Source organism: Vigna angularis, chromosome 6 (assembly GCF_016808095.1).
Source record: "Vigna angularis cultivar LongXiaoDou No.4 chromosome 6, ASM1680809v1, whole genome shotgun sequence".
NCBI lineage: Eukaryota > Viridiplantae > Streptophyta > Magnoliopsida > Fabales > Fabaceae > Vigna > Vigna angularis.
This window is the reverse complement of record NC_068975.1, coordinates 33070945-33083832: the sequence shown is the minus strand read 5'-3', so window position 1 is coordinate 33083832 and position 12888 is coordinate 33070945. Positions and strand designations below refer to the sequence as shown.

The 12888-nt window shown below is 31.1% G+C and overlaps 1 protein-coding gene across 2 annotated transcripts; it reads left to right on the top strand.

The window, feature by feature from the left end:
- The first annotated feature begins 445 nt into the window (after positions 1–445).
- LOC108343457 (phospho-N-acetylmuramoyl-pentapeptide-transferase homolog) lies at positions 446–8100 on the top strand. 2 transcript variants are annotated; one of them, XM_017581762.2, is made up of 8 exons: positions 446–805; positions 899–973; positions 2019–2236; positions 2886–3333; positions 3665–3729; positions 4869–5056; positions 6724–6932; positions 7812–8100. In XM_017581762.2, exons 1-8 carry the CDS (start codon positions 665–667, stop codon positions 7992–7994), a joined length of 1527 nt encoding a protein of 508 aa, XP_017437251.1. In that variant the 5' UTR covers positions 446–664; the 3' UTR covers positions 7995–8100. The 2 variants fall into 2 exon arrangements, with proteins under 2 accessions (XP_017437251.1, XP_052734948.1); XM_052878988.1 differs by lacking the exons at positions 446–805; positions 899–973 and adding an exon at positions 1009–1948.
- The last annotated feature ends 4788 nt before the right edge of the window (positions 8101–12888 follow it).

Sequence of the window (12888 nt, the reverse complement as noted above, 5' to 3'; positions counted from 1 at the left end):
TTTTAATTAGATAATCTTTTATTTAATAAAATGCATAATCGTATAATTTAAAAAATAACTGTTTAATTCATTTACTTAAAAGTAACTATTAAATATTTTTAAATTTATATTGTTTTAATGTAACATAAATGACATAAATCGAAAGGCACATCTTTCCGTTTAATAAGTTTAAACATTACTAGAAGGAAGAGTGATTGAATTAAAATAAAAGAGATTTTTTTTTTCTTGAAATCTCCTTAACATTATTAGATTCTAAAAAATATTAATAAGATTAAGCATAATATCTTACCATACTGTTGTAACAATGTGAACTTGTCATATTAACAATAGTATTAAATAATAATAATAATAATATAATAATAATAATTTTTCTCTTTAATATAACATTTTTTTATAAGACTATCTCTCCCTGTTTCTATATTTTCTCTCAAACGCTTACTTCGTTTTCATGTACAGTAAAGAAAACAGAAGTGACCCTATCAAACGGTTTCGGCGACGCGATGATTTCAAAGTACCGCCATTTGACACTTTCCCTGCCTGCTTATATAAAAGGCTTCTTTCCCATCCCTAACATGGAATATGCTTGCGTCCATCGCTAACATTTCGATGAACATTTCCTTCAGATCTGCTTCCTCTTCAACGTGCTCTCTCTCGCATCGCATCCATGCCTTCTCACTCTCGAATTTTCAACCACCTACATCTCTCTATCCCTCTCCATCTCTCTCGCAACAAACACCAATCTCTTCCTCCAACCACTTCCCTTGCATGTTCTTCCCGCTCCCTTTTCGGTTGCGCCACTCTCCAGGTACTTTTTTCTCTATTTCAGCGTTTTCGAAATTCGATTGTCTGAATAGTTTGATTTAATTAATTTCTTTATCGTTCAATTCCTACTATGCAGTTACATCCCTTGATCATTCAGCAGTATGAATGCGGCGCTCTGCGTAATGTCGTTCCCACGAGAGCCTTCGACGATGTTCGTTTTCGCTTCTCCAAAAATCAATTCTATTTTATTCCTGTAGTTTTACTGTGGTTTTACTCTCACAACACTTAATAGTATTCTCAGACCTGATAATATGCTAAGCTGAGGTGCGCGCCGTTCAGAAAGTCTGATACCGTGGTCTGTCATCTTTAGTTTGAGAGATGAGATGATCACTTCGTTCAGTTTCAGTTTTGTTTTATTTTTCTGTTGTTTTACCGTTGCTTTACTCTTACCATTCGTAATTTTATTATCAGTCAGGGTTCTTGTTCTTCTGAAAGTCTGAAACCGTAGTTTCTTAGTCTCTAATTTTGAGTTTGAGAGATTATTACTTCCGATCATTTTCAATTTTGTTTTCTTTTTCTATATTTTTTACCGTTGCTTTACTCTTACCATTCGTAATTTTATTATCAGTCAGGTTCTTGTTCTTCTGAAAGTCTGAAACCGTAGTTTCTTACTCTCTAATTTTGAGTTTGAGAGATTATTACTTCCGATCATTTTCAATTTTGTTTTCTTTTTCTATATTTTTACCATTGCGCTACTCTTACAATTCTTAATAATATACTCAGCCGAGGTGCTTGATTTTCTGACAGTTTGAAACTATTGTCTCTTAGCTGTAATTTTGAGTGAGAGACAATAGCTTGATAATCTAATGAAACATTTGCACGGATAATAATTGCTAAATTTGTCGATGTTGAGAATATGGTGCTTTTGATGCTTAGGTGCTTAACGCACGTCATTATCAAGCTAATCTTGAAGGTTAAATTATAATTCTGATAGTACCAAAAGACTAAAAGCACCTAAAGAATTGCACCTGAATTCTGTCTTTCGACAAACAAGTGCTCTTGATTCTTTCACTAGTGATTGCTGTGAAACTGATGTGATATAATGTGTGTATTTTCTTATATGCATACAGTTAGAAGGGTTTATATCTGGAATTTAACATACGAGCCCCCTTTGAGGTTTTAGCAGGTCAATTTTTTTGCCAATTATTGTGATTACTAGGCTGATTCAGTTTCATGACATTTATTATCTTTTGCAGGATTCGTTTGACATACCAATGTTTGATGATTGGAATGCTGCTGATGAAAGTTCTGCGTATGTGTTCTCCTCCAGTGACGGGGAAGACTATGATGGTGAAGTTTTTCTCACTCCGGTGAATGACATTGATTTGCCTTCTGTTTCTGCATCAAATGATGATGCTGTAACAGTGGCTGCTCATAGGTTTGCAACCCTTGGGAGGGGACAGAAGAAGCCTAGGTATGTAGAAACTTATTTAATTGGTTTATTTGGATACCCTTACTTGTCAATCTTAATATTTCATATATTGAAAATATATTTCTATAGCATGACATGGTTTCTAGAAATTAGGCATGAATTGTAGCACTGACACTGCATGTTGAAGCGGTGTCCAGATGTCCAACTCATGTTGGATATTGAGTCATTGACATTCAGACTAGACATGTCAGACGATATAATAATAGTGTCAGGATTTTTTTTTCTTTTTGGGTTTTGACATGTTGAGGACACAGCTTGGATATGGCTCCAACACCTAACCAACACTTCCATTTGGAGGGACATGAAAGGAACACCACAGTCAACAAAATTTTCAATTTTTAAAAAATAGATTAAGGCAGGCAGAGAAAACTCAAGCTTTTTCGGTATACACAGTCACAAGCATGTTGTGTAGGTTGAAGACGAATGGTTTGAAGGTGAAAGATATTGTTCAATAGCATAGTGATGTCTCTTTGTGTTTTTTAGACTCATTATCATAAGAAATGCATTTAAGTATAGTTAGCAACTTAATGCTTGATAGCCTTTCCTGTTATCTATTGCTTAAATCTTTACAATTATCCTTTCATTTGTGTGGTGCTATGGTAACCCAGTTCAGGTTTTAATGTGTTTGCAGGACCAAACTAGGAATTTTCATCACTATGGGGCTTATAATTGTCTTGACATTACTGCTGTTGTATGTGGATTGGTGTGCGTGGAGAATTGTTAGGCTTCCCTTATCACCTTTTTACTTAACCCGTCCATTTCTCATATCAGCCTTTTTGGTTTCTTTTGCTGGCTATGTGGGCATCCCAATATTTCGTCTTTTTAAATTTATCCATGTAATCAAGCAACAAGGGCCTGCTAGCCATCGAACGAAAAAGCTTACACCAACACTGGGTGGTTTGCTTTTTGTACCTATTGGTATAATTGTAGCTCATGTCTTTGCTAGTTCCTCGTCAACAGAAGTTTCTGGGGCAGCTGGCGCAACTATTGCATTTGCTGCAGTCGGTTTACTTAGTGATATATTAAGCCTCACCAATCATCGGAGAGTTTTGCCTGTATTGACAGAAGTTCTTTTGCAGGTGACTGACTGGTTTATATTTATATTAGAAACATTTCTTTGGAGCCCCCCCTCCCCCACGAAACAAAACCCAATTGGTCGTTGAATGATATTTTTCTCATCATTTAGTGCTCACAGATCAATTTCAGCAATCAAATTCCTCAGTAGTATATATATGCCTCAGTTTTGTTCTTTTGCAATCAAAATCTGCATTATGACTAGATACCAGATTTTGAAAAAATGATGTTAGGGACTAAATTGAAAATGAAAGATTAGAACTAAAACAGGGTTTTTGTTCAAACATATTACAACTATGCTATTTCTTATTAAATCTGCATTTCTATGCCACACAGGTAGCCGTTGGAACGTGGTTTTCATTTTGGTTGGACATCACCAGTATATCTTCACCCTATGGCATGTATACTTTCTTGTAACTATTCTGATCAGCATTTTTCTGATGGTAACTCACATATCTGTTCTCATAAAATGCATTTCACAAACAGTTGAAAACATGATTTCTTGCCCCGTTTGTGCTTGTGTTAAAAACTAATTAAACATGTGAATTTTTTTGGTTATTGTAAAATTACATAAGCAAAATTTAATATTATCTGAAATGTTTAAGTTGAAATCAAATGTGACAATCTTACTGTAAAATTACACAAAAAGGAAACATAATGTAACCCAAGTTTAATTTGAGAAAAAAATAATTTAAATATCTGAAAATAAATAAATAAAAATTGACTTGTACTCATTAGATCAATTGGATTAAATAAAATGAATTTTTCTAATAAAAAATATACAATCTTTAAAAAATAAATAAGGCACTAAAAAGTATTATTAGAATTTAAGTATTTTTTAAAAATATGTAAAATTGTAATTACATACAAATGTTATTTATATAATAATACTTTAGTTATGTTGTTTGTTTATTATTTTACATTCACCAACTAATTTTTATTAGTTAAATCAAATGAATTTGTTTATTTTGTTTGGTACTAATATACTTATTTATAATGTATTTGTATTTTGAACTTTTTTCATGATACTGATTAAGATAATTTGCTTAGCAGAGATACCCAAAAGAGAGAATGGAACGTCTTTTATCATGTCGAAGCTTCGTGATTTTTTTGTTTTCTGTTTATTGTTGGACTACGGGCAAGTCATTGGTTGTTTGGAAAATGCTACTTCTCATTAGAGCTGGAACTAAAAAATTTGTAGAGGTAGCCTTCTTTAAAATTTTAAAAGAGGGAGAGGGATGAGAAAAATCGATTTTATGGCGGGGCAGATCTAAGGAACTGTGTACAAGATCTTTTTTGGATGCATGCCCATTTATACACAGGTTCATCCTTGCTTGACATTAACTACAAAAGGGTCTTAAAAACACTCTTGGAAAACTAAAAATTTGAAGTCTCGTGATAATATGTGTACGTTGTATAAACTGCAAATTGCCAATGACGATGCTCATCAGTGAGACTTTAAGTTTGTTTGTTTATCTGATTTATTGGCTGGTAACAAATTACAGTCTTCCTCCTTCTCATTTCCTTCACTTACATGCAGGAAGATGCTGGTTCCTCTGCCATTGGGCCTCGTGTACTTGGGAAGATGTTACCAACTCTTGACATCATTTAGTTTTGTTTCCATGGGACATGGTGTTAAATTAGCAGATGCTATTGACGGATTAGCAGGAGGTACTGCTGCACTGGCGTTTACCGGAATGTCAATAGCTGTTCTTCCAGTATGTTCTGGTTAGTAGCGTGTTTGTTAATCAATGTGGACTTTGAAAATATCTTTATACATTACAGCAACAACAATAGCAAAGACCTATTTCAGTAGGTGAAGTAGGTTATGAGGATCATATGATGCCCTTGGTTCAGTGACCGGGTCTTCAAGGATATTATTTACCATGAGATCTTTTTTAACAACTTTCGCCGATGTCTGTCTTGGTCTCCTTTTCTCCTTTTCACAATTCTTTCCAGTGACCTATATGTCCATTCAAACTACTATAACCGTTATTATTATTTTTTCCTTAATTAGCTATGTCTATAATCATTTTATATCTTGTCCTTTCTTTTGTAGTCAAATATTCATCTTTCCATTCTCATTTGCTACTTCCACATTTTTCTCGTCTCTTTATAGTCCAATATCAGTGTTTTCAAAGCTTAATTGCTTTCCTTGATTCTTCAACTAAAACTATAACATATTTTTCGTGTCTTTGGTAAGCATATCAAAGCGTGTAGATTAAACTAGTAAGGACTCGAAGCTTAGGGTTGCAATCCTATCCCTGATTCCATTTTGTAGAGTCATCCTTCGCCTTTCCGCCTACTGTTCTAATATTTGTAGTTACCCCGATCATGCATGTCTTTTACCTGGAAGTTAGCATTGCGAACGCCTTTCTCTTCCATAGTTTTTTTCAATACTTTCCTTAGCACTTGATTAAAACCTTTTTCCAAATCAACAAAAACTATATGTAAATCTCTTGTTTTGTTTTGGCATGTTTGAATCAACCCCTACGGAGTCATGTTTAAATATATGAACTCTCAAATTTAGAAGGAATAATGTTTTTTTCATATATTAATAATGAGGCCACTGGACCTATAAGTACATGAGTCTGCTGGTTATTGTAGGAAGAGGGCTAATTGAATCATTCTTAGGAAGCAAATCCCAATAATTATAGTATTGTTTCTACACATAGTCCTAGTATTAATTGCAACATAACTTTAATAAAAAAATAAAATTATAACAAGGATACATAATGCATTTTAAATCTTAATTCATAGACCAGCATCCCCAACAGTTCTTTTGTAAACTGTGTGAATTTCATTCCCTAAAATAATACATTTTTATATTAAATGTTTAAGTAAAATTTGGTTAAAAAGTTGTTCACCATAAGATTGCAAGTCTTTTGAAAACTTTTGAGGAGCCGTATCCTTATTTGACTTATTTCGGCCGCAGTTACTCCATACTTCATCTTCATCTTTCTATTGACAATAATGTCCTTCATGGCCAATTCACGAGTAAATTTTTTTCTACATAGTACAGTAACTATCACGATCTATATCTTGTTCATTTTTGTTATTTTTAACATCATGGTACCCGTTCCGGCTTTCACTGATCAGAAGGGCAAATCTCAGTTCTCTTTAGGTGTCTTCAATTGTCAATTAAAGATCTTGATCTTCCTTCTGTTATTAATACTCATTATTTCCCGTACAAGTTCCTGCGACACTGGTCAGAAAGGAAAGTCTCAGTCAGTTAGTTCTCTTAAGACTTAATGATGTTGGCGTAGCAACTTTGCTATTTGTACGATGATACAAAAAATGGTCATTTTAGTACTATGTAGAATTATTTCCTTATAAAATAGACTTGCTTGATATATATATCTTTTCTTTTTCTTTTTGTGAACATGCCAAACCAGATCTTGCGATATTTGGGGCTTCAATGGCTGGATCATGTGTTGGATTTCTTCTACACAACAGATACAAAGCGTCGATATTTATGGGTCACACAGGATCTTTGGCTCTTGGTGGTGGGTTAGCTGCAATGGCTTCATGTACTGGAATGTTCTTCCCGCTACTCATTTCTTCCGGAATTTTCGTTGTTGAGTCATTATCAGTTATCATCCAGGTCTGTCTCATGCTTGAAATGCTTCCTTATATTAGTGGTTAGTTTAAATTTTTCTTCTTCTTTTTCTGAGTAAAACACGCTCATTAATTTGCTCAAAGCATTCCTGTTGTTCTTTTCCAAAGAATTATGCCCATCATTTCCGGTACATGTGACGCTTACCATGCTAGGAGATTACCACAATTAAGATGGATGGCAGTGGGTATTTCAGCATCCACAGTAAAGTGGATATGTTACCACATGGAGTTCAAATTTATTTATTGTCGTACGTCTCCAATTTACATGGGTTATTGGTAAAAGGCGTGTGAGAAGGAAGAAAACATATTAATTAACTTTAGGGTGCGAAGGGCCATTAGAAATTTCTAAATTTACTATTTCGGTTGTTTTCTATATCTCAGGTATAGAAGTTCACATTTAAATTGTTTTTTCTGTCGAATTGCATATGATTTAACTCAACTATTTTCTGTTAATAAAATGTCATTTAATACTATGGATTATCTTTTGATTGTACAGATCATAGTTTAAAAAATTGCTTATTTTTTTCCTTTTGGGCATGGTTTACAAGCTAGTGAGCTCAACTATTAATTATTACATTTTCTCCATACCATATGGGAGGGAACTATTATTTTCACTTACTTTTCTACATAACAGTTACGGGATATTTGATACGTAAAATGCCATGATACCTGCTAGCTTTACTTATGTAGTATCCTGTTTCGTTCTTTTCTATCTTTTACCGTCTGATTGCTTTATTCCATTGCTAACCGTAATTTTATAATTGAATACTTTATTTTGGATTAAGACATTGCTAGCTGGTATCATTCGTTATTTCACAAGTAAAAGTTCTTATTTTAATATCTATGTTTTTTTTTTATATAACAGTTATTGTACTTGAAGATAACTAAGAGCTTCCGGGGAGCAGGTTGGCGCCTTTTGAGGATTCCTCCCTTTCATTACCGCCTCCAATTACGTGGGTTCAGAGAACCAAATATTGTATTAGGTGCTTATCTTATATCATCTATTTTGGCTTTGCTTGGCGGCTATGTAGGTCTAGTTTCAGCTTAACATTTTCATACGGATTGTTAAACAAATGAGACAGTTGAACAGTTTCGAGTTTAGATGTCTGACCTTAGAAAATGGGGAAATATAAAAGTGATAGAGTTGCAATCCATACCTTTGGTTTGAGAATACATACATCACGCCACCATTGTTTGATATCAGTCTTAAAAAAGTATTATTGCTTGTTATCATAACTGTTCCAACAAATGCCAACTACTTCATTGCATAAACAATATTCCTATAATATTGACACCTATCCCCACTGTTACAGCATTACTCACATGTCATGTCAAATTCTCTTCTAACCATGAGTATAAAGGTCCCAATCCTTAGATATACATATATCCCATGCGGGCCTTGTACATAGCTGCCCTCCTTCAGTTTTCTCTTTCTCATCATCATGTAGTGTCTTTGTTTTGAGTAATGCTAACATACCATTTTCCATCGAAGCAAGCAAGAATATTCGCTAAATAGAAGAAACTTCCTGAACCATATTCAACTGATGTCAATGCATTGTCCTGCTATACTGGTGTTAACAACGAATAGGCTTTAAATTTTTGTCTTCAGATTTCCTGCTGCTGTCATCCTTTCTATGATTCTCTGTTCATTTTTTAACACCATATCTGCAGTTACGTTTAGAAAAAATATTTTATTTTTTTTCTTTTATCAGAAAGAGACAAGGCATCCTTCACATGGTCGGCAATCATTTGTCTATCTGAGTAATCATATATGATGCCCATTATTTTTAAATCATCAGCTTCTATTTTTCTTTTCCATCTCTTTCTATTACATAATAATTACAGAATTTTTATTTCCTTTCTTTATATGTGTCATTTGGGTATTATTACTGTTATAGGTCTTGTAGAATTTGTTGTCTCTGATAATTTATCTTCACACAAGATTAAAACGAGTACTTTACGGTATTAAACATGTATTACATGGATTAATTACCTGTTAAATATTATTTCATATTAATTGATTTTAAAACAGTGTATTTTTCAGTGATTGTAATGAAAAGAATAGTTTAAATTTATTTAAATCTAGTTTAACAAATATAATTTATAAACAAATATTGCTGATATTATTAAGATTTAAAGACAGTTTGTCTTGAATGTGTGTCAACCAATGTTGACATTCCTACTTTTTCTTTTAACAAAACGTGTCAAATTTGATCTGTTTTCCTGAAGCAAAACTAACTATTATATGAAATTATACTGTTGTCCCCTTAGTCGTACAAACAAATGAAAGATTACAAATATTAGTTCATACATTATATTCTTATCTATCATTACAATAGAAGAGAGGAAAGAACTTATAGCTATTGTAAAAAGAAATTGTGGTAATCCCACAATCGTATTACAAATAATTTAAATAACATAAATAATTTATTTATATATATAAAGATATATGAAAATGTTTATGAGCTTGAATTACTGCGTAAAATATGAAAATAGGGGTTTTCTTTTGTTTCTGCTATTGTTATTTACGAAATAAATCAACATTGCCATAAACTCTCATATGAAACCAACTTATGCAAACAGTAAACATCTCCTTTGAAATAAATGAACATCATTTTAGCATATAACCTTCCTTAGAAAAGGTTTCCTAAATAAAAAAAAACAATTATAAGTTTAAAATAGGACTTTCTTTAAATGTTAATTAAGAAATAAAATTAATTTTAATATTTAGATCAAATTATTGATATATAAATTTTAAAAAATTAATATAATATGTATATATAAGTTTTAATTAGATTTAATTACTAATTTAGTTTTATTTTGAAAATAAATATTATTTTTTTAAAAAAAAATTATTTAATTGACTCAATTTTAAATATATAAATTGAATTGAATACAATACACTGATATTTCACACTAACATTCACACGTAGCTTTAAAACAAGTATATGATATACCAATAACACAAAAAAGAGAAATTAAAAATATTATCAAGGTAATAAATATGTAGAACCGTTTATATAAATATAAAAAACACTGAATTAAATTAATCTAACACAAAAATGAAATTTAATTAAAAAAGTAAATTGAATACTATAAACAAAAATTAGAGAAAAAATAATTGTAGAAAAAAAAATTAAGGAGATGAGATAAAATCTGACACAATATCACATTTGAACTTGTTATATAACCAAAAGGTCCAACCATTTAATAATTATACTAAAAAAATATCTATTTTTACATCTCAATTCAATCACAGTACTATCCTTCGATAAAATCTAAAACTTTTTCATAATATTACATACAATCTTTTCTTACATATAATTAAATAGTCTAGAGCTCAAACATAAACTACATTTAGTGCACTTTTTAATATACATATATTAAGATATAAAGATAAACAGATCCACAAAAAATCAATAGTCTTGAACAAATGACACACATAGAAATTAAGCAGAAAGTTTCTTAAAGATATAATTTCCTAAATGTATATATGTTGTAACTAGTGTAATAAAACAAAAAGATATAAGCTTAACCTAAAAATGGTGTCTAGCATGCCTCTTGCTTTCACATGAGTAGGGTGTAGGTAGGGAAGAAGTCAAACAAGACTTAAGAGAAAGCTGCAAATGATAAGACACTTCATGCAATCCCTCTGCTCTCTGCACTCTGCACCACTTCAATCTTTCTCCTTGTCGGAAAAAATAAATCACAATTTTAGCATAAAGTATGTTTCATGTCTTTAATTTTTTCAAAATTCCCTCATCATATTTTTAAAAAAATTACTCTGTTTTAATTTTGTTTCAGATGGTAAACTTCATATTCTTACTTTTTTTTGAAAACAACAAACTGAATTGAAGTAACCGAAACTGTAATTAAAAATGGAAACTTTGTGGCGTCGGAGATGAAGACAGAACACGACAAGACAAGAATGCATGAAAACATAATAATCCGAATTTGAAGAGGCTAACAATGGTGTCTGTGCAACCAACGTGGGGAAACATACCATGTGCATCTGATGTGACTCATACTACATCCCCACCCACTTTTACACTTTCCAAATCCTACTATTTAATTCACGCTGCCAAATAATTGAAACAAAAAATGAAAAATAGAATATAATTTTAAATGAACAGGTGAATCATCGAATGAAAATTTAATGCCTACAGATAGATACAGAACAGAATGTTCTACACAAGTCCAATGTAATAGAATGTTTACTAAAACGGTAGCTAGAAGAATCTTTCATTCTGGTCATTGTTTGAATGTATGGGAGCTGCCTAAACTCCTATATTCTATGCCTTATATTTTGTACATTCTTTATTTGTTTCTTAATCGTAGGACACATTTTATTTATTATTAAGCTATCTGGGAGATTTGAATAAAAAATTCACATTTGATTAAATTCCAAAAAATTCAAGATAAATTTAAACAAATGATTGAATTAGATTGGGTAAATAAATGAAGTTAGATAAATAAAATTTAAGTCAAATGACTAATTATAATTGAGTTTAGATAGTATACTAGAAGTTAAAAATATGACCGATCTTTTAATATTTATAATTTTATAGATATACTTCATGTTTTGAATTTTATTTTTAGCATGATTTTTTATTAAAATTAATGATAAATTATATAAACCATAATTTATTATAATTATTATTATTAAAATCACTTATGAATTTTTTGAGTTAAGGAATTTTTATATTTATTTTATTTATTTAAAATAAAAAAATAAAACAAAAATTACTGTAAATTTTCAATTCAAATAATTTAACTGCATTAAATTATAATTTTAAAAAATTATACATGATAAATTAAATGATTAGGTATATATTTTAAAGTATAAAATTTGAATTATACTTGGATATAAACTCAATCCAATGTTATGGATGTCCACAAAATTAAAAGTGTAATGAGATCTTTCAAGTTCAAAAATATATTTTAGCTCCATTACCACTTACCATCTGTTTAACAAAAACATCATCATGTACTCACATTATTAAGGTGATCATTGTAAATAAGAAAAACAAACATAACAAATAGACACATAGAAAGATAAGTTAATTTACCATTATGCAATCATATTACGATTTATATAAAAGTAAACACATACAAATTTACATCAACTAAAAAGAATAAATCGTACATACTAGATTTGATCATTGAGATACATGTCATTGAGTCATACTAATGAAGTCATGTACTTGTTGTGCCGAAAACTGTTCTATCGAGCTGACACTTACAACGTTAGTCTTTATCACAATCATAAGAGCCATGGGGTCATCATGACACGACCTTCTGTCACTCTTACCACCTAATTATTCTCCTCTACATGAGTATGAATGTCTAGTGGAGTTCAAGATAAATACACAAGTAGAATCATCTTTACCTCAAGGCACACACTTAGATATACCACTATAAAATCTCTCAACCATATTCTTAACATTACTCCAAACATACACAATATTTTTATCCATCAACAAGCTCACCATCATTATAGTCATGCTTATAACTACAATACAAATAAATAAAACATCACAAACTCATAATCAACTCCAATTTCAATCAGCACACCAACATACTACATAATCATATTTCAGCAGTAAATTAAACTAACTACATTATGAATTTCATTAACTTCAGACAACTAAAAGCAAAAGTTCATTCAATAATTAATCACAACAGGATTCTTTCATTCCAACCTACCAATTTCAGACCAATTCAAGCATCACCACATATTATAAACATATCAAAAACTCTAAAATTAGCTTACCTTACCTTTTTAAGAGATCAAACAACTTTAAAAGTCTTAAAACATTTCATATAGCTTAAGGAACTATATTTGTTTATACAAACCACGTAACCACAATCAGTATATATAGTTGGTACCGTTATGACACATGCAACAGAAAAATGCTCACATGCATAGAAAGATGCACAAA